At 39.2% G+C, this 23504-nt stretch overlaps 1 protein-coding gene and 2 pseudogenes across 3 annotated transcripts in view; all 3 read left to right on the top strand.

The window, feature by feature from the left end:
- Window positions 1-1285: 1285 nt before the first annotated feature.
- Window positions 1286-23504, top strand: part of Slc22a19 (solute carrier family 22 (organic anion transporter), member 19) — a 38236-nt gene continuing 16017 nt past the window's right edge. For 2 of the 3 annotated variants that reach the window (NM_144785.2, XM_006526815.1), the window contains exons 1-5: window positions 1286-1804; window positions 2860-2963; window positions 18756-18910; window positions 19770-19938; window positions 21410-21533. In NM_144785.2, coding sequence (NP_659034.1) covers window positions 1403-1804; window positions 2860-2963; window positions 18756-18910; window positions 19770-19938; window positions 21410-21533 — 954 coding nt within the window. In that variant the 5' untranslated portion in view covers window positions 1286-1402. The remainder of the gene's footprint in view (window positions 1805-2859; window positions 2964-18755; window positions 18911-19769; window positions 19939-21409; window positions 21534-23504) is intronic. The other variant, XM_006526814.3, reaches the window with a different exon arrangement.
- Window positions 7404-8893, top strand: Gm15968 (predicted gene 15968; annotated as a pseudogene).
- Window positions 15581-16757, top strand: Gm15967 (predicted gene 15967; annotated as a pseudogene).

Below are 23504 nucleotides of genomic sequence, written 5' to 3'. Positions count from 1 at the left end.
AAGATGAAATATGGACTATCCAGAGACTACCCCACCTGGGAATCCATCCCATAATCAGCCACCAAACCCAGACACTATTACATATGCCAGCAAGATTTTGATGAAGGGACCTTGGTATAGCTGTCTTATGTGAGGCTATGCCAGTGCTTGGCAAATACAGAAGTGGATGCTCACAGTCATCTATAAGATGGAACACAGGGCCCCCAATGGAGAAGCTAGAGAAAGCACCCAAGGAGCTAAAGGCGTCTACAACCATATAGGTGGAACAAAAATATCAACTAACCAGTAACCCCAGAGCTCATATCTCTAGCTGCATATGCAGCAGAAGATGGCCTTGTCGGCCATCACTGGGAAGAGAGGCCCCTTAGTATTGCAAACTTTATATGCCCCAGTACAGGGGAATGCCAGTCAAGAAGCAGGAATGGGTGGGTAGGGAAGCAGGGGGGGGGAGGGTATCAGGAAGTTTCGGGATAGCATTTGAAAATTGAAATGTATATAAAGAAAATATCTAATTTTTTTAAAAAAAGAATTTGAAAAAATTAAAGTTGCACTTTCACCCTCTTCTGTGTCGGTCCTTCCATCAGTTTGGGTAATGTAATTATAATGGGAATGAATGGCATGAATTAACCTGAAGCAAAGATGAAGACATGCACATTCCATGTATTAGTTATTTTTCTATTGTTGTGACAAAATAACTGACCAAAGCAAGTTATAGAAAGCATGGTTAACTGGGGTCTTACAGTTCCAGAGGAATAAGAGTCTATCACCATCATAGTGGGAAGCAGCGTGGCAGTAGGCAGGAAAGTGTGACACTGGAGCAGCATCCGAGAGCTCATATCTCATCCACAAAGAGGAAACAGAAAGAGTGCATGGGAATGGCAGCCAGATTCTGAAGCCTTTAGTGACACATCTCTCCAAAGGCCAGATCTCCTAATCCTTTCCAAATAGTAACCTTCTGGGAATTATCATTCAAACACAATACTTCACTTCCAAATTTTAACTTCTAAAGGTTTTCATTAATTCTTTTGCACAAATTCAGTACTAAAAAAAAAAAAAAATACTTCCATGAAGTAGAAAAATGAAAACCACTTCACTTTGGATTGTGGAAAACTACATGTTCTGTTAAGGACTGCATGAAACATAGTAAGTTAACTCTGGAATTTTCAGAGAATTTGCAGATCAATGTCCACAGGTGGTCATGAGGCTATGCACTGCCAGACTTTCTCACAAAGTAAACCTTTAACAGATTCAATTACAGAAAGCCAATCATCAGGCTACTCCTCTTGGTATCTCTAAGGCAGTCAGCTCCTTACCTAACACCTACTTAGAAGAGGGACCCATTAAGAACAGCTCTGTATCTATTTAGTGTGTCTTAGTGAAAAAAAAATAGAGATTGCCCTAGATGGCCTTTCAGGACCTTATAATTCAAATTGGCAGCTTGGGGAGGTTCCAGATTCTTCACATGATATTTGTGTTAATCTGCCATGCCCTGTCGGCTCCTCACACTCTTTTGGAGAACTTCACTGCAGCCATTCCTAGTCATCGCTGCTGGGTCCCCATCCTTGACAATGACACTGCCTCTGATAATGGCAGTAGGATCCTGAGCCAAGATGACCTCCTGAGGATCTCCATCCCCCTGGACTCCAACCTGAGACCGGATAAATGCCGTCGCTATATTCAACCACAGTGGCATCTCCTTCATCTGAATGGCACCTTCCCCACTGTAACAGAGCCAGACACAGAGCCCTGTGTGGATGGCTGGGTGTATGACCAAAGCACCTTCCTCTCCACCACAGTGACCCAGGTCAGTTAATTCCTTTCCCCATCAGGACTTTATGATGGGATCTTCCCAATAGCCTAAACAAAGCACATATTGTGAGAATAGCCTTTATATGTTTTAGCAAGTATAGTTATTTCTCCATTTACTATGATGCATCTAGTAATTTTTTTGAAAATTTGATTAAGATAAATTAAGATATTAATTTATTCCCCTTGTCTTTTTTATTATAGGAATGGCCATTATTTAGGAAGCAACTTTTGTGCCAAGTCAGTTTAATCAAATAATTCATATGCAGTCTCATAAGTATTATGACAAGTTAGTATCATTAAGTTTTAATTTCAATTTTTAAATATTTGGAAGACCATACTAAACTACAGTGTCTGGGTAGGAATGTGGTTCAGGGCTATAGTGTATCATGTGTTAGGTTGAAGATTCAATTCTTACCACTACCCAAAAAAAAAAAAAAAAAAAAAAAAAAAAAAAAAAAAAGAACACTATGCCTTCTTTTATGGCTACAATGTGGCTAACAGTTAGCATACTTCCCCAAGCATTAAAAGCCCTAGGTTCCATCACCAATATTGTCACAAAACATAAACCTAAAGTAGTCATGTCAGATTTTCTCTGACACAAAAGGTTCTTCAGTGGTCTCAAATTGCTGCATGATATAGCCATATTTGAGAACTTATTTTTTGGTTTGGGGGGTTTGGTTTGGTTTGAGTTTTTGGAGTCATGGTTTCTATGTGTAGCTCTGGCTGTTCTAGAACTCACTCTGTAGACCAGGCTGGCCTCAAACTCAGAAATCTGCCTGCCTCTGACCCCTAACTGCTAGAATTAAAGGCGTGTGCTGCCACCTCCCAGCCATTCGAGAATTTTTTAGTACAGGTTTAAAATCACTAATATAGCTTACAGAATTACAGGAAGATTCCTGGAAACAGGTTTGTTTAAGCTGAAACTGGATGATAGAAATCAAATGATGATGAAGCTAGAGAGGAAGATAGGGGCTGGTACAGTGGAAATGGAAGCTAGTGTTGAATAAAATGAATAAATTTCACTGCCATGCTGATTTTCTTCTCTTCCAGTGGGACCTGGTGTGTGGATCTCAGGCACTGAATTCAGTGGCTAAATTTATATACATGACTGGTATCTTTATAGGATATATCATGGGTGGCCACTTATCAGACAAGTAAGTATCTGTGCTTTACAGCTCTCTCTATATATGAAGATTTTCATCATCTAAATTGTTTATTCATTAAGGAGGATTCATTGCAAATTATATTCTTGTATGTGTACCTTTAAGCCTAGAGATCACTGAACACAAATGGAAATGTTAAGTATTTAAAAGTCCATATACTGTGTTTTACAGGTTTAAACTGTACTGTGGGCACAGACATAGCTATTCAAGATGTGGTTTAGAGAAGTGAAACAACATGACATAGAAAGATAAGAAGAGTTCACTATGGGAATGAAGCATATGTGTTTTACCATATAGAATTTGCCCTATTTGAATATTTTAGTGAAATATTTATATTTCACTAGTTATGTGAAATATTATCACTCTTGATCTGGGTCACTAGGCCCGATGCTTCTCAGAAATTGCCTTTAACAAGTCACAGTGACAAGAGAATAGAAGAAGAAGCAGTTTTAGCTGCTCAAGCATGACAGTGGGATGTCCTTTGATACCTGTGACATGTGGGCAAGGTGCAATGAGTGTGCTGGGAAGATATGCCTGTTGTTTTTATTTTTTCTTCTCCCAAAGTAGGTTTTTTTCCTTTAATTGAAAAGAATTTTTCATACACTATATTTTGATCATTTCACCCTTCCCTAACTTCTCCCAGATATTCCTTGCCTTGAATTTATGCAGGTGTTGTGCATTCTGCCAGTCTCTGTGAGTTTATATGTACATCAGTCCTGTTGTGTCTGAAAGACAGTTTCCTTAAAGTCATCCCTACCCTCTGTATCTTACAATCTTTCCATCCCCTTCCATGTAGTTCCTTGATCCATGAGGGTAGAAGTCTGATGAAAACATCCCATTTAGGAATGAGGGTTCCAAAGCCTCTCACTCTGCTTATGTCCAGTTGTGGGTCCCTGTATTAACTCCTATGTATTGGCTAAGCAAGGTACTGATCTATGGGTTTCACAATATGTCTATAGGCATCATTTCATTGCTATGTTCCTTTTGTAGAATAGTAGTAGGCATTCCCCTATGACCTACCTAGTGTCGGGTACTGGTCCACTTTACTAGTCTTAGATATGAGTTCCACCTCATGGAGTGGGCCTTCCATCCAATCAGAAAGTAGCTGGTTACTCCCTTAATATTTGTGCCACTGTTGTACCAGCACATCCTGCAGGCATGTCCCTGTCAGAGATGATAGGGTTTGGAGCTAGGAGCTAGTGATGATTGCTTCTCTCCTTGGGTAGCATACGGAGAACCTTCTAATGCCCTGAACGCTAATCCTTAGGAATGAACCTTCTAGTTAGACACCAGTTTGACTTCTCCCTGTTCGCTGATATATACAAGTGTAGTCTTCAGAAATGGGGTCCTACCATCATTGTAAAGAGTAACCAATAACCTTGACAACATAGGAAACCTCTCCTAGCCTGGACATGGACAAGATTGAAAGACTGATAGCTCTTTCTTGATTCTTTCTCAATTCTGTGTTGTTTGGGGGCTTCCATGAGGCCCCTTTGCTAACAACGCAACAAAATGTAACCCATTCTTGGCAGTGGAGGTTTCCTTGGTGGCATGAGCTCTCTAGTTTGAACATTGTCTCCCTATTATTTGATAACTCCATCTAGATTCCTTTCACATATGTACGTGTTTTAGGGAGCTTTTACAATAGTAGGGTTACATATTTTTTTAATGTACTTTAGTGTTGCTTGTCTTTCCCCTAGTCCCTCCTTTACCTTTCTCTTTTATAACCTTTTCTATTTAATCCTCTTATTATAGTTTTCCCTTTGTCTCTCCATAACAGTATATTCTATTTCCCTTCTTTGGACATGTTCTCTTCCTCTCCAGTCCTTACTATGTGCTCTGTGCTATTGAAAGCATTTGGAAAGCTTGAAAACTAACATCCACATTGTGGGGATTTAAATAAGAATGCCCCCAATAGGCTCATAGATTTGAATGCTTAGTCACCTTGTTGGAGTAGGTGTGGCACTGTTGGAGGAAGTGTGTCACTGAAGCTGGACTTGGAGGTTTCAAATGCTCAGGCCAGGCCCCACTCTTTCTGCTACCTGCCAAACCAGAATTAGAACACTCAGCTACCTCTCCAGTATCATGTCTGCCTGTGTGCTACCAGAGTTCTGTGGACTGTATCTTGAGTATTCTGGGGTTGTTTGTTTGTTTGTTTGTTTTTGCTAATATCCACTTATTAGTGAGTACATAGCATGCATGTCCTTTTGGGTCTGAGTTACCTCACTCAAGATGCTATTTTCTAGTTCCCAAATCCCTTATTCCATTAAGCTGAGAATTTTGAGTAATGTTTTAGAAGAGTGGCACTGGTATTTATATCAGAGAAAGTAGCAATCATTATGTTGGACACATTAAAAAGTCATATGTATGGTACATATTATGTGTAATATGCACATAATTTTACATATATCTCAGTGTTTTGCTTTAAATTCCCACATTCATACATATAAATTCATACATATAAACACATCTTTAATGAGAATTTTAGTGTACTTGATGAACAAGATTCTTGTATTTAAAAAAGTCAAGATAACGGATTTGTCCATGTATTTTTCTATGGGGCTCTCCTGAGCTACATCTACAATTCTAACAAGAAGACCACAAAGATAAATCTGCAATTTAGGAGTAATATCCATAGTTCCTTCTTGGGACATCAGTTGTAAGCTGGGTTTTCCATTTGTCTGTAGACCAAATTTTCTAAATACCCGCAAGACTATTTCAAAATGTTTTCCAATCCTTAGAACCTACTGGTTCCTTTGCTCTTTGTGTGCAAATAACGTCTTGGTAGCTAGTCCCTTCATTCTGTGTCATTAGATTAAAATATAGAGACAAAGGAAGAAGTAGAAACTGGTTCTAGGTTTAGCTCTTTCTCCCACTCCCACTGTACTCCTTCCCTCTCTTCTCTTCTCTCTCTTTTCATTGTTTCCTCTTCTATGTGGTATAGAAAAATGAATAGCATGAATGCATGCATTAAGCAACTATGATAGGAAATTTTTGATGAGTTATGAAGCCAGTGACACAGAACACTACGAAGTGGTACTACAGCTCATCTGCAGAGTGACAAGGAAGACAATTGAAATAGGTTGATTCATGTGTTACAAAATGGTAGATATTCAGACTTTTTTAAAATATTAAAACTGTCACACTAGGGAAGACCTGCATTTGTATCTTGTTGTTTCCTTAAGGTCTACAGTAGATTCTGGTATTTCTCAGTGAGAGAAGACATGCTTAACCCTCTAGAGACTTGAGGCCTTGGGGAGTGGGGAGGCCTGGCATGGGTTTTGGGGGATGGGAACATTCTCTTGGAGACAAGGGGAGGAGGAATGGGATGAGGAACTGTTGGAGGGCAGACTGGGAGAGGGATAATGACTGGACTGTAAAAAAAAAAATTAAAAAGAATCAAACCTGAAGAAAAAAATAACTCTCTGCTTAGTTCTGTACCTTAATTTAAATGGGTTGTTGTTGTTGTTGCTGTTGTTGATGTTGTTGTTGTTGTTGTTGTTGTTAAGGGTATTTTTTAGTTATTTATATATTTTGATATTAACCCTCTATCAGATGTGTAATTGGTAGGGATCTTTTCCCATTATGTAGGTTCCTACTTTGCCTGAAAGATGGTGCCCTTTGCTGTGCAGAAACTTTTTAGTTTCATGAGGTCCCATTTATTAATTGTTGGTCTTAGTGACTGTGCTATCATTGTCCTTGTTGACGTCTGTCTTGACCCATTTTTTCATTCAGTGGTGACTCATTCAGTGTCCATGAGTATGGAAAGTTCCTGTTACTGCTGTTGTTGACATCTAGCTTTAATCCAGGGTGGTCAGATGGGATGCAGTTGTTTCAGACAGGAACAATTTTCAATTTTCTTGCATCTATTGAAATTTGCTTTGTGTCTGAGTATATGGGCCATCTTGTAGAGGTTCCACAAGAAACTGAAAAGAAAAGGTCATGGTGTGGGGGCTTCCAGCTCAGTGCCTCACGAGCCGGGATGTCCAGGGAGGCTCAAGTACGCTGGCCGGGAGGTAAGGACAGGGGCGTGGTGCTGGTGACCTCTTTGGGAGTGACCAGGAGGGGACGCCGGGTGAGGGCCTTCTTCGTGTCTCCAGGAAGTAAGCGTGAGTAGGCCGGGAGCCCAGGGACCCTCTCCTGGCAGCTCCAGGCATACACATGCGCCCCCCTCTCCCACAAGCCCCCTATCCCGGGACTGGGCCTGCTCCCCTTAAATTCCTTTCCCACCACCGAGGGCCCCTGTGGCGCTCAGCTCACCTAAAGTCCTGGAGGCTGCAGACCCCACTACAGGGCTCAGCAACGCCTGCCTGCAATCTCTACCACTAGGGAGGAGGAGGGAGGACCACTTTGTGAGACCCATTCAAAAAAGGATGTGACTTGCAGCACTTGGACTCTCTGAAGTTATTAAAAGTTTTAGTGTATATCTGCGGTGGCAGTATGTATGGAGGAAGTGCTGGGGCTTGTGGCCACACTTGTCGGGAACCACATTAGAAATGGAGCAGCCATCCATGTTAGATGATGAAGAACAAGATTCAGAACCACAGCAGAGTTCATAAGAACCCATTCAGGCCCTCGATGAAGATGCTGATGAAGATGCCAGGCTGATCTTTGTAGGGCTGGAGAATGTAAAAGAAGATGCTAAGCTGATCTTTATTGGAGAAACTTCAACTTTCCAACCAGCCAACTAGAACATTTTGAACAGTCACCCCAGGTTCACGGTTTAAAAAAAAAAAAAAGCATGACCAACTTAGAGAGACCACGACTCAAAGATTGCAGCCTTCAAGTCCTTCCTTCTGCCCCCACATCAGAGGCAGTGGTTGTCTTGTTGGCGTCTCCAGCTGAATCAAAATCAACAGATAAGCCTACTGCTGTTGAGCCTTTGCTCGAGTCTGATTATAAAAGTAATTCACCACAGCTTGTGCCTAGTAGCTCGTCAACGTGTTGTTTGCCTCTGGTCACACTCTCAAGTTCAGAGAATCATCCAGTAAAGGCAGAGCTTTCAGGAGATTTGAATGGAAGGAAGTTTGTATGTGCCATTTTTCCATAAATCCACAGAGGCCTGAACATAGTATTGAGATTGTAGAACCACTTTCTTCAGTTTTGCCCCCTTTCCAGTACCTTCCACACCTCGAATGTACAACAGAGGACACCTTCCTTTGATGCTCCCAACTCTCTGAGCCGTCTTGTGAATGGGGCACCTCCTTCAGAGGACTCTGTCCACCCTCATCAGGAAAGTGGATTGGTGGAAGCAGACTTTTCAAGTCTAGCAAGTCAAGAGACTTTGATCCCAAGAAAAGAAGTTTGACCCTGTTACTTAGTGACTTTTATTATGGAAAGTATAAAGGAGATGGGAAACCAGAACAAAAAACTTTTAAATGCCCCAGCTGCTCAAAAGCTCTAAAAAATGTTAAATTTATGAATCACACCAAACATCATTTGGAGCGGGAGAGGCAGAGGAGTTGGGACGCCTGGGAGAGCCACGCCACCTGTCTGCGCTGCCACCGGCAGTTCGGTTCCCTGTTCCAGCTGGAGTGCCACACTGAGAACCTCGTTTGTCCATTTTGTCTTAAGATCTCCAAAACTGGGATGCCATACATGTGCCATTACAGGGGCCACTGGGAAAGGAAAGGCCACCAGTACTCCCAGTGCTGGCTACAGTTTTTAACCTTCAAGGAAAAAATGGAGCATAAGACCCAGTACCACCAAATGTTTGGGAAAATGGCATCTGTCCAGTTTATGACTTGGGCTGAACTTAGTTCCACTCTCAAGCTGTAATAGGAACTCGCCCAATAATATTGGACATAGCACAAAAAACAGACCAGGGTGACTAGAATTTAAACCCTTTCCGGAGTCTTCGTTTTTTTTTCAGTCTATGTGTGTATTTGAATATGTAAAGCTTGCAATTTGATGCCTTGGTGCTTTCCCTTGGTGCTAGAGATTAAACGCAAGGGCTCTGCCACTAAACCAGATCCCTAGTCACACTTTGTGTCTTGTCTCCTATTTAAGTGCTTATAATTTCTGTATAATTTCCCTTTGTTGGGTGTGTAATTTCCAAGTTGATCACACTAATATTGCTTGAGTCTTACTTGAAGCAATTTTGTGTGCAAGACATGTCCTAAATGAAGACTTGCCTTCTCCTGCCTATCATACTACTTAGCTGGTCACTAGCCTATGAAGGAACAACTTTTCATAGAACTGTAGAGCATCCTCTGACAATTGATCTTCAACAACTTCAGTAGCATTAGCTCTTTCTGTAAATCTCCAGGGCTGTGTCCTTGAGCCTGGCCAGTGCCACCTGTTGTCCTCCAGCCCGGGTGACCAGCTGCCATTGCCCACCCCTCAAGGAGTCTAGGTGTGGCTGGTTAGAGACACTGGTCTCAAAAACTCTCGAGAGTCCTGCTCCTTTCTCTAAAAGTACCTTATCTTGTTGGGTATGGTAGCACATATTTGTAATAAGAGCTCTTGGGAGACTGGGGCAGGAAGATCTGGAGTTCAGAGTCAGCCTGGGCTCTTCAGTGAGTTCCAAATTACACAGCAAGACCCTATTCCTTAACAACAAAAGAGGCAGTGTGGACAAGTTCCTTAGATATCCCTGTTCCCATTTTTCCTTCCTCAGTTTAGTGACGTTTCCCTAGATTCCATGGAAAAAATGGGAAGAGGTTATCCCCAGGCCTTGGCCTCTCTCTTAAGACTAAGGGACAAGAGGTTGTGAGTATCTTTTGTTTGCCCTGTGCTTGACCATTGGTTGACTGTGATCTGCCTCTTTACTATTTTGATGGGTCTTTTCAGTGAATTTTTTTTTTTGCTACATCCCACTCTTTTTACCCCATACCTTTCCTTTAGATGTGGAAAGTTTATTTGTCCCACTTGTTCCGGTGGAAAATCCTGTTTATAAAATGAGTCTGCAGACTTCTATACTGTCTATGGTAAAGGTAAGAACCCTCTTAGACCTGTATTGGGTGTCTCCAGCCCTGCCTGTGGCAGTAGTTTTCTGTTTCACTAAAGCATGCTCCTGAGGAGGACAGACTGTTGTTTACTGCTAAGGGAGGCCCAGGGCTCTGGCTCCTGCCTTCCTGCTTCTCCTGACCCCTGTGCTGCCCAACTGGACTCACCTGCTGCTGCACTGTTGTGACCCACTGACCTTGCCATTCCTCAGTAAATTCCTGTTTCCTCCTGATGACAGTGCTTTTTCCTAAGCCTGCATGGCTGCTACCTCACTTGTAGTTATTAAGCATATCAAGATTTTTAGAGTGACTAGAAATGTCCCCTGCTTCTGAAGTCCCATTTACTCTTCTCTTAGAAGGTGACTTACCTCTCCTTTGTCCCCTCTGCAATCTAGCTAAGTTTCCTAGTCACAGAACTAGAGGAAGAAATCATTAGCAAGAGTTTTGTCTCTGTCTTAGAAGTGTGCCTCTACATCTTATATTTGCACTGGACTATAACTGCTTGAAATATCTGCATCTATAACCTAGTATATAAGCCATTGATATATTCATAAGAAATGTCCTCTTCTAAGCTTAAATGAGATTTATAATTATGAAAGAAATAAATATTAATTGTAGTAATTTTAAGTAAAAATACATTTTAATGGTAAAAATTCCTTTATAATATCACCACCATTAGATAATGGCTTATTTCATCTTTATAATTTAGAAATTCATATTTATGTATATAGTATGTATAAACTACATAATGTAGTTTGGTAAATATCTAGTTACATTTAGAAAGCATTTATTTTCAACATTGAAATTACAAACATATATATAACTTCTTGTCTTTTCCTCCATAGCAATATATTATAAATACATAAATTATAGTTTTAAAATAACTAATCTCAAACTAACATAATGTAAACAAATGATTATAATACAAATGTATATAAATTTTGTCGAATTTATATTATTTAATTTTTGTTTAAAATATAGTTATGACAATTACTTGTGCAAATAAAAATTGATGAGCCTCAAAAAAAAAAAAAGAAGAAGAAGTGTGCCTCTAACACAAAGACATAAAGCGAGCTGAGTCTCTGGAAGCTCTCTGTTTTATATCAACAGCTCCATCTATTTTTAAAGCAATGTCACTTTGTTTTGTTTACACATGTATTAAATATTTGTCAAGATTACTGTTTTGTTACTCTGTGAAGTTGGTTGCTTGATTTACCAAATAAAAGTTATTTTGATGTTGCCAAAGTTGTTTATAAGAACTAGCAATTAGAGGAATAAAGCATTTTGTGAAAGAAAAAAAGAAACTAAAAAGGAAGTATATTATTTTGTGATTGAGTAAAATGTCCTGTAGATGCCCACTTGATTTATTACAATTTTTAACTACAACATTTCTCTGTTTAGTCTTTTTCCTGACTATTGGTGACACTGGGTCATTATAGTCACAATCTATCAGTTTGTGAGGGTCAATATGTGATTTTAACTACAGTAGTATTTCTTTTATAAACTAGGGTGTTTCTGTGTTTGCTACACAAATGTTTATAACTGCAATATCCTCTTGGTGGATTTTTTTTCCTTTAGTGACTATGTAGTATTCTTCCCTATCTCTCCTGATATTTCTTATTTGAAATCTATTTGGTCAGATATTGCTATACCTGCCTGTCTCTAGGTCCATTTGCTTGTGATAGCATTTTCTGTCCCTTTCCCATGAGGTGATGTCTATTCTTTATGGTAAGATGTGTTTCTTGGACACATCAGAAATATGCGTTGTTTTCTTTTTTCATTAATTTATTTATTTAATCATCACAATCACAACCCCCCTCACATAGCACTCCCCCCAGCCCCTCCCCGTTTTTCTCTGTTAAGGGGGCCCCCTGGGTACCAACCCACTCTGGCACATCAAGTTGCTCCAGGACTAGGCACATCCTCTACCACTGAAGCTAAACAAGGCAGCCCAGTTAGGGAAACAGGATCCAAAGTCAGGCATCTATTTTCTAATCTAATATGTTAATCTGTGTCTTTTTATTGGGAACTTGAGACCACTAATATTAAGGGTAATCGATGAGCAGTGTTTATTGGTTTCTGTTATTTGTTACAATGTGGGGGTTTCCCCATATTTTGGTTTACAGTTCTGGGATTATTTATTCCTTGTGTCTTCTTCAGGATAGATAACCTCTTCAGATTTAAGTTTCCTTTCTAGAACCTTCTGTGGAGTAGGATTGGTAGATAGAAATTGTTTGAATTTGGTTTTATTACAGAATGTTTTTCTTCCTCAATTTGTAATTGATAGTTTTGTCAACTGATAGTGGTTATCAATTGTGATTAATAGTTGTGCTAGGTAGAGTAGTCTAGACTGGGCATAGTAATCTGAGGTTGCTCAAAGTTTGTAGAAATTCATCCAGGCCCTTCTGGATTTTAGATTCTCCATTGAGAAGTCAGGGGTGTTCTAATGGGCCCATCTTCCTATGTTACTTAGTCTTTTTCTTTAGCCACTTTTAATAACCTTTTTTTATTTTGTACATTTAGTGTTTTGACTATTAAGTTTCATGGGGAATATTTTTTCTGGTCCTGTGTATTTAGTGTACTGTATACTTCTTGAACCTTACTAGGCAACTCCTTCTTTAAGGTGGAGACATTTCTCTGATTTTGTTGGAAATATTTTCTGTGCCTTCAACTTGAGATTCCTCTCTTTCCTTTATACCTATTATTCATAGATTTGGTCCCTTTATAATGTCCCAGATTTCCTAGATGTTTTATCCCAGATTTCCTGGCTATTTTTACATTTAACACTTCCTTTAAGCTATCCATTTCTTATTCCTTGTCTTCAACCTGAGTTTCTATCTTCCATGTCTTATCATCTGAATACTTACCTTTGTGGGGGGGGGGTGTTTTTGTTTTTGGGGGGGTGTTTGTTTGTTTGTTTGAGACAGGGTTTCTCTGTATAGCCCTGGCTATCCTGGAACTCACTTTGTAGACCAGACTGGCCTCGAACTCAGAAATCTGCCTGCCTCTGCCTCCCAAGTGCTAGGATTAAAGGTGTGTGCCACCACGCTTGGCTACCTTTGTGGTTTTTATTTCACATCCTAAATTTAATTTCCAGCTTTATTCCAATTTTGGTTTTCTTTAGTGATTTTATTTATTTGTTAAATTCTACTCTCATGTCTTATTCTATTTTCATTATTTTATTTAACTGTTCAATTTTTACAGACTTAATTTTTATATTTATTCATATCTTCTTTAATGTCCTTAGATATCTTTGTAATTGCTATTTTGAAGTCCTTGATTTGGGCTTCAGCTGTATTGCTTTTTTCAGAGCCTAACTGCAATAGGGTTCTTTTGGAGGCATACTGGTCTTGGTGGCTCATGGTTGTGTTTTTCTTTGTAGGATGGGTGTTTTGTTCTTTGGTTGCTGTTGCCCTCTATTGATGCTAGGCAAGTGTGAGGCTGTGGGGACTCTGGTAGAGAGTGCTTCTGAGGACTGATGGGTACTAGAAAGAAATGGATATGGGCCGGGAGGAAAGGCTAAGAATGTGGGTAGAAAAGAACTAAGTTGCCTCAAAGCAAATTTCTAAAAATCATACTTTCAGCCATGTATAGTAATTCATCTAATGACAATGGTCATCACAATTTATGGTATACAAATTTGGAATATATGCCTGAAAACATTAAATAGACATCCATTTCTATCATGCAAGTAGCTACATTTTCACACACCAGAAGATGCCAACACAGTGCCTTCACATGGCATGCCATTCATAGAGCTCCATCAGTTCTCCTTTGTAAGGTTACTAATCCCATAAATGAAGGCACTACTCTCATAATTAATGAAGTCTCAAAGATCCAATTTCTTAGTACTATCATTCTGGCCCATAAGTTTCAAAATATGAATCTTGGAGGAACATGTTCAGATCACAGCAAATGTGTCTTCTACCACTAATGAGAATAGGATGGTATCTAAAACAATAAGGTCATGTAGGTGGGAAAGATCTACCCTTAAATTCTGATTCTTGTGATTATTCACTACCTATTGTTTTGATTGCTGGGATAGTGATGCAAAACACAAGAAAATCAAGAAGGAAGACCAACATGTGGATACTTCATTCCTCCTTAGAATAAGGAACAAAATGCCCATGGAAGGAGTTACAAAGTCTGGAGCTAAGACGAAAGGATAGACTATCCAGAGACTGCCTCACCCAAGGATCCATCCCATAATCAGCCACCAAAACCAGACACTATTGCATATGCCAGCAAGATTTTGCTGAAAGGACCCTGATATAGCTGTCTTGTGTGAGGCTATGCCAGTGCCTGGCAAATACAGAAGTGGATGCTCACAGTCATCTATAGGATGGAACACAGGGCCCCCAATGGAGGAGCTAGAGAAAGTAGCCAAGGAAATGAAGGGGGTCTGCAACCCTATAGGTGGAACAACAATATGAACTAACCAGTACTCTCAGAGCTTGTGTCTCTAGCTGAATATGTAGCAGAAGATGGCCTAGTCGGCCATCATTGGGAAGAGAGGCCCCCAGGTCTTGCAAACTTTATATGCCCCAGTACAGGGTAACGCCAGGGCCAAGAAGCAGGAGTGGGTGGGTAGGGGAGCAGGGTGGGGGGAGGGTATAGGGAACTTTCGGGATAGCATTTGAAATGTAAATAAAGAAAATATCTAATAAAAAAAAACAGTTTCTAAGAAGCTTCCTTCTCTTTCAAGGAGGAGAAATCTCAGACCATTCTAGGAAGTAACAAAAGAAAGACATCTAGTAGACACACAAACACAGGTATTAGGGGAAAGCTTTTCTGTTATCACTTGCCTAATGTGGTATCCACTCTGAAGTGGACTTCATGCTCTTGCTCATTCTCCTAATAAAGATAAACTGTAACTGCTTGTTCTGCCTGAACTGATGTGAATTCCTATACCTTTGCAGCGTAAGAAACAAAGATTTCTGCAAACAGAATTCCTATTAGTGTCTTACTGTATAATCTACACTGGCCTTGAATTCTTTGTGTACTAGAGGAACATTGAAATCATGATCCATCTACCTCAATTTACCAAATTATTGAATTACAGGTAGATACCACTGAACTTAGATAAATATTTTTCCTAAAACTGTAATTCTGTCCAATCCTAATATAGTTTCTTCAATCATTTCTTTCTTACATAGAGTATGTTAACTGATGTCATTGTTTCATCTAGTCAAAGAATTTGTTGACTTTTAGATCTTTAACTCATTCTTATCATCTCTATTTTTATTGGAGGTCTTACTTTTCATATTTGGTACTTTTTAATACAAGTATGCATTTACTCTATCATCTTATTTTTAATTAACCCAGAAAACATGCGTGTGAATAGAACATTATCATGTAACTAGAAGTGACACCCATTTTCAAACAATATAGAGATCTTACACTTACACATCAAACTAGTTCTAATATTAAAGTAAGCAAATACAGTCTGTCACCAAAAATAGAAGCTATCTTGACATCCCAAGAAATATGCATAAAAACTTTAGACAATATAATATAAAGAAATTTAAGACTTCAGTGACAACATAGGACAAAGGACACTCTTTGTGACAGTTTGATAAAGTCAACAAAAGTTACAGGCCATTGTATTTCAAAAACAAAATAAATGAATAACATTTTTGTGAAAATAACAACCTGAATTCCATGAAGCTAGAACTACAGAATACCTTTCCTTTAAGAAGGGTGAAATATTTTAAATAATTAACAATACTGAAGGAGACTGGTGGGTAGCAATTGCTACCAGAAAGAATGGTTATATCCCTAGCAATTATGAAGCACCTGCAGATTCCATTCAGGCAGAAGAACTGTAGTTTGGCAAAATGGGGAGAAAAGATGCCAAAAGATTACTTCTGAATCCTGGGAATCAGCAAGGTATATTCTTAGTAAGAGAAAGTGAAACTACTAAAGGTGCTTATTCCCTCTCAACTCGTGATTGGGATGAGGTAAGGGGTAAAGCATTACAAAATCAGGAAACTTGACAATGGTGAATTCTACATCACAACCAGAGCTTGGTTTGATACTCTGCAGAAACTGATGAAGCATTACACAGAACATACTGATGGATTATGCCACAAATTAACAATTGTGTGTCAGACTGTGAAATCCCAGACTCAAGGTCTAGCAAAAGATGTTTGGGAAATCCCTTGAGAGTCTTTGCAACTAGAGGTTAAACTAGGTCGAGGATGCTTTGGTGAAGTGTGGATGGAAACATGAAATGGAAGTACAAAAGTATAAAGCCAGGTACACTGATGCCAGAAGCATTCCTTCAAGAAGCACAGATAAACTTGTTCAACTCTATGCAGTTTGTTTCTGAAGAGCCAATTTATATTGTCATTGAGTTTATGTCATATTCTTGTAGGAGAAAATCTTGTATGCAAAATAGCAGATTTTTGGCTTAGCAAGATTAACTGAAGACAAATAAGTACACAGCAAGACAAGGTGCAAAATTTCCAATCAAGTGGACAGCTCCTGAGGCTGCACTGTATGGTCAGATGTGTAGTCATTTGGAATTCTACAGGCAGAGCTGGTAACAAAAGGAAGAGTGCCATATCCAGGAGTGGTAAAGCGTGAGGTGCTGGAACAAGTAGAGTCAGGGTACAGAATGCCTTGCCCTCAGGGCTGTCCAGAATCCCTCCATGAATTGATGAGTCTTTGCTGGAAGATGGATCCTGATGAAAGGCCAACGTTTGAATGTATTCAGTCCTTGGAAGACTACGTCACTGCTGCAGAGCCACAGTACCAACCAGGAGAAAAATTGTAATCCAAGTAACCTGTGTGCACAAAACCACGGAGACCTTGTGTGAGCTCCTCCTGCACAGGAAAGAGGAGGTGCTCTTCACTCTGCGTGTTTCTTATGGAAACTGGAATTTCAGATATGGCTACACAAAACCACTTTTTTTTCCTCTCCAAGTGTTAAGCTCTAAAGTACCAATGATGCATCTTACAACTTACTTCAGGGTCCAGAGAAAGTAGAGATAGATAGTGTGACTGTGGGTGTAGCATAGTAAGAAAGAGCAACAGGACTACTGGTTACTAGTCATTGACTTTTCTTCCCCAAATTCAGAATTGCCACGAGAAAGCTATTTATAGTTATGTACAAAACTTGGCTGTTACACCACAGTAAAGTCGAAAGTCAAAGGAAAAAAAAAAGAATCTGAAACCCAAATTTCTACATTATAAGAATCTTCTACATTATAACAATCAAATACAATTTTATAAGAATAATTAAATCATAGATATGTCAAGGAAAAAAAAAGAAGTATGGCCTATTCGGTTGAAGACCAACTTTGAGATCAGAGTAAACTGAGGTGGAACATCCACCACTATTCAAAATGAAACATACTCAGAACGGTCTCTGTGGGAGATTTCCTAGGCAAATACTCTAAAAGATATATCTAAAATATATGTAAAAGAATGAAATAGAACATGGACAAAGTACTAATGGCAGCTAGGAAACCAGTGTGTGGGAACATCAGTAATAGAAAAGGAATAAAACAGAAACCTGGATTTAAAAATACAGTCAATTAAAATTTTCTCTAGAGACAATTAGTGGAAAATGACCCAAATACAATAATGAGTTAGAGGACAGAATCAGAACTGTTAAAAAAAAAAAAAAGAGGGGCTGGAAAGATGGCTCATCAGGCAAGAGCACTGAGTGTTCTTCCAGAGGTCCTGAGTTCAATTCCCAACAACCACATGGCTGCTCACAACCATCTGTAATGGGATCCAATGCCCTTTCTGGTGTATCTAAAGACAGCTACAGTGTACCCATAAACATAAAATAAATGAATAAATCTTTTTAAAAAGAAAAGAAAGAAGGAAGGAAACCAAAAGAGTTTTATAGGTAAGTGGCATTCAGTGGATTTATGGGACTGCCACAAGCTCTTATATGAGTTATAGGAGTATAAAGAGAAGAGAGTAGAAAAGGGACATCCTTTTTTGAAAGGTATAATGTTATCTTTGATATACCAATATACAAATTTGAGAAGGTAAAATCTAAGATAGTGAATGCAAAGACTTTTGTTCCGAGAAATAATCAATAGATTCTATAAAATCAATAATCAAAAGATTGAAATAAGTGATTATATAAAGGTGATTCATTCTCATTTCAAAGTTTCTCTTTTGAATTTAAATCTTTAGACACCATAGGTTTATGTGTTTGAATATTTGATTCTTTAGCTGAGGGAGAAGTTTTAGAAGATTATGGAATTTGGGGATGTGGGAAATGATTGGCAGGATTGCCAGGCTTGAGGTTAATGTTGCAGGAGATATTCACTTTGGTTTTTGTGTGAACTCTACTCCAAGAGAAGAACTCTGTCACACGCTCCTGACACCATACACCTTCAGAAGCTGTGAGCCTAAACCAGTCTTTCCTTTAAGACTTTAAAGGAAAAAGCTTCTGTTACTTTGTCACAGCAATGAATAAATAGCTAGTAGATAGGCTAAATACTTAATTTAGTACAACATATTTGTATTAAAATTCCAGTTTTGTAGTCTGTCGTATATGGCTTAACTCACATGAAAAGCTAGTGGTAAGAAATTGAGAAGAGCTCGTGCAAGGAATGCAGAGGCAAGCAGGTCTCTGACATTTGAGGACAGCTTTGGCTACATAGCAAGCTCCATACAATGGCTACTAGTAAGTTTCACTACATAATAAGGAAGCTGTCAAGGGCTACATACTAAGACCCCATCTAAAAAAGAAGATTGGGCAGGAAGAAGCTTTTTGCTTCAGAAGATGTCTGTTCATTTTTAATATCTTGACTTTGTTGTTTATACAAACTGTTCTTGTCCCTGTAATCAAATCCTTCCTTTTCCTCAGGTTTGGGAGGAAGCTCATTTTCACGTGCTCTTTACTGAAAATGGCCATCACTGAAACTTGTGTAGCTTTTGCTCCCTCCTTCCTCATCTACTGCTCACTTCGATTCCTGTCAGGGATTTTTTCCTCAACCCTGAGGACAAACAGTGCTTTGCTCAGTAAGTCAAAGATTTTTTTTTTGGGGGGGGGGGGTTGGTTTTTATGCTTAAGATATTTTTTATTTATTTATTTTTATTTTTTACACTCCAAATTTTATTCCCCCCGCCCCGATCCACCCTTTGACTGTTCCACATCCCATACCTCCTCCCCAGGCCCCTGTCTCCACGTGGATGTCCCCACCCTCCACCCCACCTGACCTCTAAACTCCCTGGGGCCTCCAGTCTCTTGAGGGTTAGGTGCAAAATCTCTGAATGAACACAGACCCGGCAGTCCTCTACTGTATGTGTGTCGGTGGTGGGGGGGGCCTCATATCAGCTGGTGTATGCTGTCTGTTTGGAGGTCGAGTGTTTGAGAGATCTTAGGAGTCCAGATTAATTGAGACTGCCTGAGTGAGATAACTCAGACCTAAAAGGATATGCATGCTATGTACTCACTAATAAGTGGATATTAGGGGGGGGGGAGTACAGAATACTCAAGATACAGTCCACAGAACTCAAAAAGGTCAACAAGCTGAAGGGCCCAAGTGAGAATGCCTCAGTCCCACTTGGGAGAGAGAAGAAAGCAATCACAAGTGGGGAAGGAAGGAGGGATCGGGGAGGGAAAGTGGATGGGGGGTGGGGAAGGGGGAGAGAGGGGAACCTGATCTGGTATTAGGTGAGAGAAAAGGACTGAAGCCCTGAGGGCCAGCGGAAAGGGGAGCCAGGAGGTGTGAAACCCTCTAGAATGTTCCAGAGACCTGGGAGGTGAGAGACGCTCAGTAAGTCAAAGCTTTTGATGAGCATTGTATAAGCTTTGGGTCGAACCTGGGTATCCTTCCCAACTTTCTTAGAAGTCAAACTTCATTTTCTTTTCTTTCAGTATTAGAATGGACAAGTCCTAAGTTTCAAGCTCTGGTAATGGCACTGATATTTATTGCCTCAGGAGTTGGACAGACACTGTTGGGAGGCCTGGCTTTTGCTTTTCGAAACTGGCACCATCTCCAGCTGGCTCTTTCTGTTCCAATGTTCTTACTCCTTATTCCCACAAGGTATGAGCCTTCTTTCCTGCTCTGGGTTATGGAATCCAGGAATGACAATTAACATGGAGGCAGGACATAAGAAATGCATTTGTCATAGTACATGAATGTATTTAGTCAAATAAAATGTAAGTCGTATTGAAAAAAAAAAAGAAATGCATTTGTCCTTGGTCCACGCAAGACAGTGTTTACTCCTCTTTGTATTTATATGACAAGATGACAAGTATCTCTGTCATATAAAACTGAGGAAGTTGGATTCAACTTGAATTTAAGATAAGCAATAAGTAGTTTTACAAAAATCATAATCATATGTATGTTGAGTAAAAAGACCTGCATTCTCTGACAAGCATTCATTCTTATTTGAAAATCCTACTTATCTGTGAGTTCCATATTTTGTTCACTTGGATTTGGCCTATTTACAGTAAAAAGAATGTATACTAATTGAGGTTCAAATTTCACCATGCACAGTTTATTTTTATTTACTAGAGAAAACACACACAAGGGCAGAAATCAGTAATTAATCTTTGCCAGAATGTTCTCCATCTTCCTGCATGTCTTTGCTACTAAGTCTCAATTATCCACAGTAATAAACACTTCAAGATCAGACTGCCTCTGTTGTAGCTTGTATTTCTATGAGTGACTTTGCAAACAAAAGGAAATGTATTGAAAATTATGGTGACTTTGATATTAAATAAAAGGCAAGTTAAGTTTATATTTACAACTGTTTAATGAAAGAAAATCATGACTTCTCTAGTTTAAAGTGGTAGGCAGAATGGCCCAGTTCTCCCCCTGGCTCTTTGGATTCCCTTGCTTTCCACTTTAAAAAAAAAAGACAAGATGTGCTATATCAACAGAGGAGGCATATATTTATTAGTAAGGACTAGAAAATGCTTACATATGCTTAATATAGTGAGATGAGTCCATACAGTGGATGAGAACCCTCCAGCAGATTCTTCCATATCACTTTATCCTTACAACATAGCCATCAAAATTATGAAGCTGCCATTCCCATTTTATAGATTAGAAGAGATGATTGTGTTAGCTTGCTTTTGTGGCCAGAAAGCATTGATTGCTAGGAGCAGCAATGACTGCACTTTATTCAGTGGTTCATTTTTTAGTATAAGAACAAATAAGGTATAAATGTTTACCTTACCAAGGGATTTGGAAAATGTGTATTCAAGTGTCCCTCATGCTGCACTTCTGTGAACCCTATGTAAATATATATTCAAGTAAGAGTGAGCAGACCAACTTGACTTTGAGTCTGCACTCTGGGAGTACAAGCGTAAGGCATGCATGAGCTATTTCCCGTTTTCCTAGTGAAGGTCCAGACAGTGTTAGATTATATTTATTAATATAATTGAATGAGTAGTAGGTATTAAAGAATATAATTGTTCAATGATGCATGCTGCTTTTAAAATGATAAATGTGGATTTTAAAAGTATAAGGTAATTGAGAATTATCTTATATCCAATGTCTTGAGCAGGTGGTTGTCAGAGTCAGCTCGATGGCTGATTATGGCCAACAAACCCCAGAAGAGCTTAAAGGAACTTAAAAAAGCTGCATGCGTAAATAGAATAAAGAATTCTGGAGATGCCCTAACCTTGGAGGTGAGCTATGAGAACTGGTTATGGCACAAAGGAAATACAAACTTGATAAGTTTGTAGAAATTAGTGCTCAAGATTCCAGGTGACAGAAAATACTGTAAAAGAATGTTTCATTCAAAAATTTAAACTCACTTCTGTTTTTCTTCATTTTGTTTCTTGAATTCTATGCCGATTATTTTTTGTTATTGAGGTTTTTAAGTTGGCAAAAAGCTAAGGTTATCTGAGAAGAGGGACTCTAAAGTTAGAATATGCCTCTATTAGGTAAGTATATAGGGCCTTTTCTTGATCGGGGATTGATGTAAAAGGGCCTAATCCTCTGTGGGTGGTACTACATTCCTACTTTAATTCTACTTTAATTAATCTCTCTCTCATCAAAAAAGATTAATTAAACTTTCTTACAGAATCATTATGAATTGTGAAGATTTAATTACAATAGCTTGGGCAACTTAACACATGGGTATCTCATGTCTCCCAGCAACTGTTAATACATCCTCAGGAGAAATGTGTGAGCCTTTCCTCATTAGCAATAGCAACTACCTGTAAATCCTCAAGGAGAGGCAGGGTTTCATGAACTTCTCTACTCTCCATTATGGAAGTTTATGGTCCACTCTCATGCAGGTCTTATGTATAGATGCTGAGAATTTAAAATGCATTAGCCATGCGAGGTCAAGAAGACAACACTACACATCACCTTAGCCCTTCCACTGCCTTTGATCTTTTCTCTGCTCTCACTTTCACAGTGTTCCCTGAACTTTTGGACAGGGTGATATAGACATCCCATTTATGACTGAATATTGAACAGTAGCTTATTCTCAGCACGTTGACCAGTTGTGATCCTGCAGTAACTGTCACCAACTACAGAAAAAGAAGCTCCTCTGTCCAAATACTTCATCTATAGATATGAACAAAAACATTTGGAAGGCAATTCTATCAGAATATCATATCTATTAGCAAAATAAGTATAATAAGCTCCCCTACTAAGGTCTGTGACATTCACAGTTGTGGGCTTTTGACAGAGTTTAAAGCACCAATATAAATTCCCTCCTGTTAGGACCACTATGGAAGAGTAGGGGATGGATTGAAGGAACTGAAGGGGAAGGCAACCCCATAGGAAGACCAACAGTGTCAACTAACCTAAACCCCTAAGAGCTTCCAGAGAGTGAGCCACCAACCAAATAGTATAGACGGCTGCTCCAAGGCCCCTGGCATATATCAGCAGAGGAAGATAATCCTCCTAATCCTGTAGAGACTTGATGCCCCACGGTGGGAGGATACCTGAGAGATTACCCTCTCAGAGGCAAAGGAATGGGTGATGGAAAGAAGAAATCTGTGAAGAGAGACCAGAAGAGGGCAACATTTGGGATGTAAATAAATAAAATAATTAATTAAAAACCTTCCTGTTAGAAGGCCTCAAATACAATCACAAATTATCTTTTTACCATCATGACAGTGATGTCATTGAATACCAGTGAGTACATCTTGCCAAGAAATGATCAGTCATGTAGCCTAACCATCCACAGCTGACTAAAATTATGATGGTAATTTTATTGCCGTCTAGAGTAGCCTACATAGCACCTTCCAGCACTGCAAAAGCTAACCAGCAGGGACAAAATTTCCAAATCAATTCTAGCTTGATTTTCCTATGTCCTACAACCAGAATATATAGCATATTTAGATAAGTTTTTAGCATTAGTTCTGTTAAGAAATCTAAATAAAATTGTATGGTGGTAATTTTTATTGTAAACTTGAAAATATCTAGAGTATCCTAAGAGATAAGTTCCCAGGCTTAGTTCTGTTTGGACATTTTGATTAGGTTGGCCTCTTGGGACTGATCTTGGGAGGGACTTGATTAGGTTAACTGAGGTAATAGAAAATCCAAAAAAAATGACAACAACATTCCTTGGGCTTGGATCCCCAATTACATAAAAAGGAGGAAGCTAGATAAGCATGTGCATTCGTTGTTCTCTGCTTCTC

Source organism: Mus musculus, chromosome 19, assembly GCF_000001635.26.
Source record: "Mus musculus strain C57BL/6J chromosome 19, GRCm38.p6 C57BL/6J".
Classification (NCBI taxonomy): Eukaryota; Metazoa; Chordata; class Mammalia; order Rodentia; family Muridae; genus Mus; species Mus musculus.
This window is presented reverse-complemented; position numbering and strand designations above follow the sequence as displayed.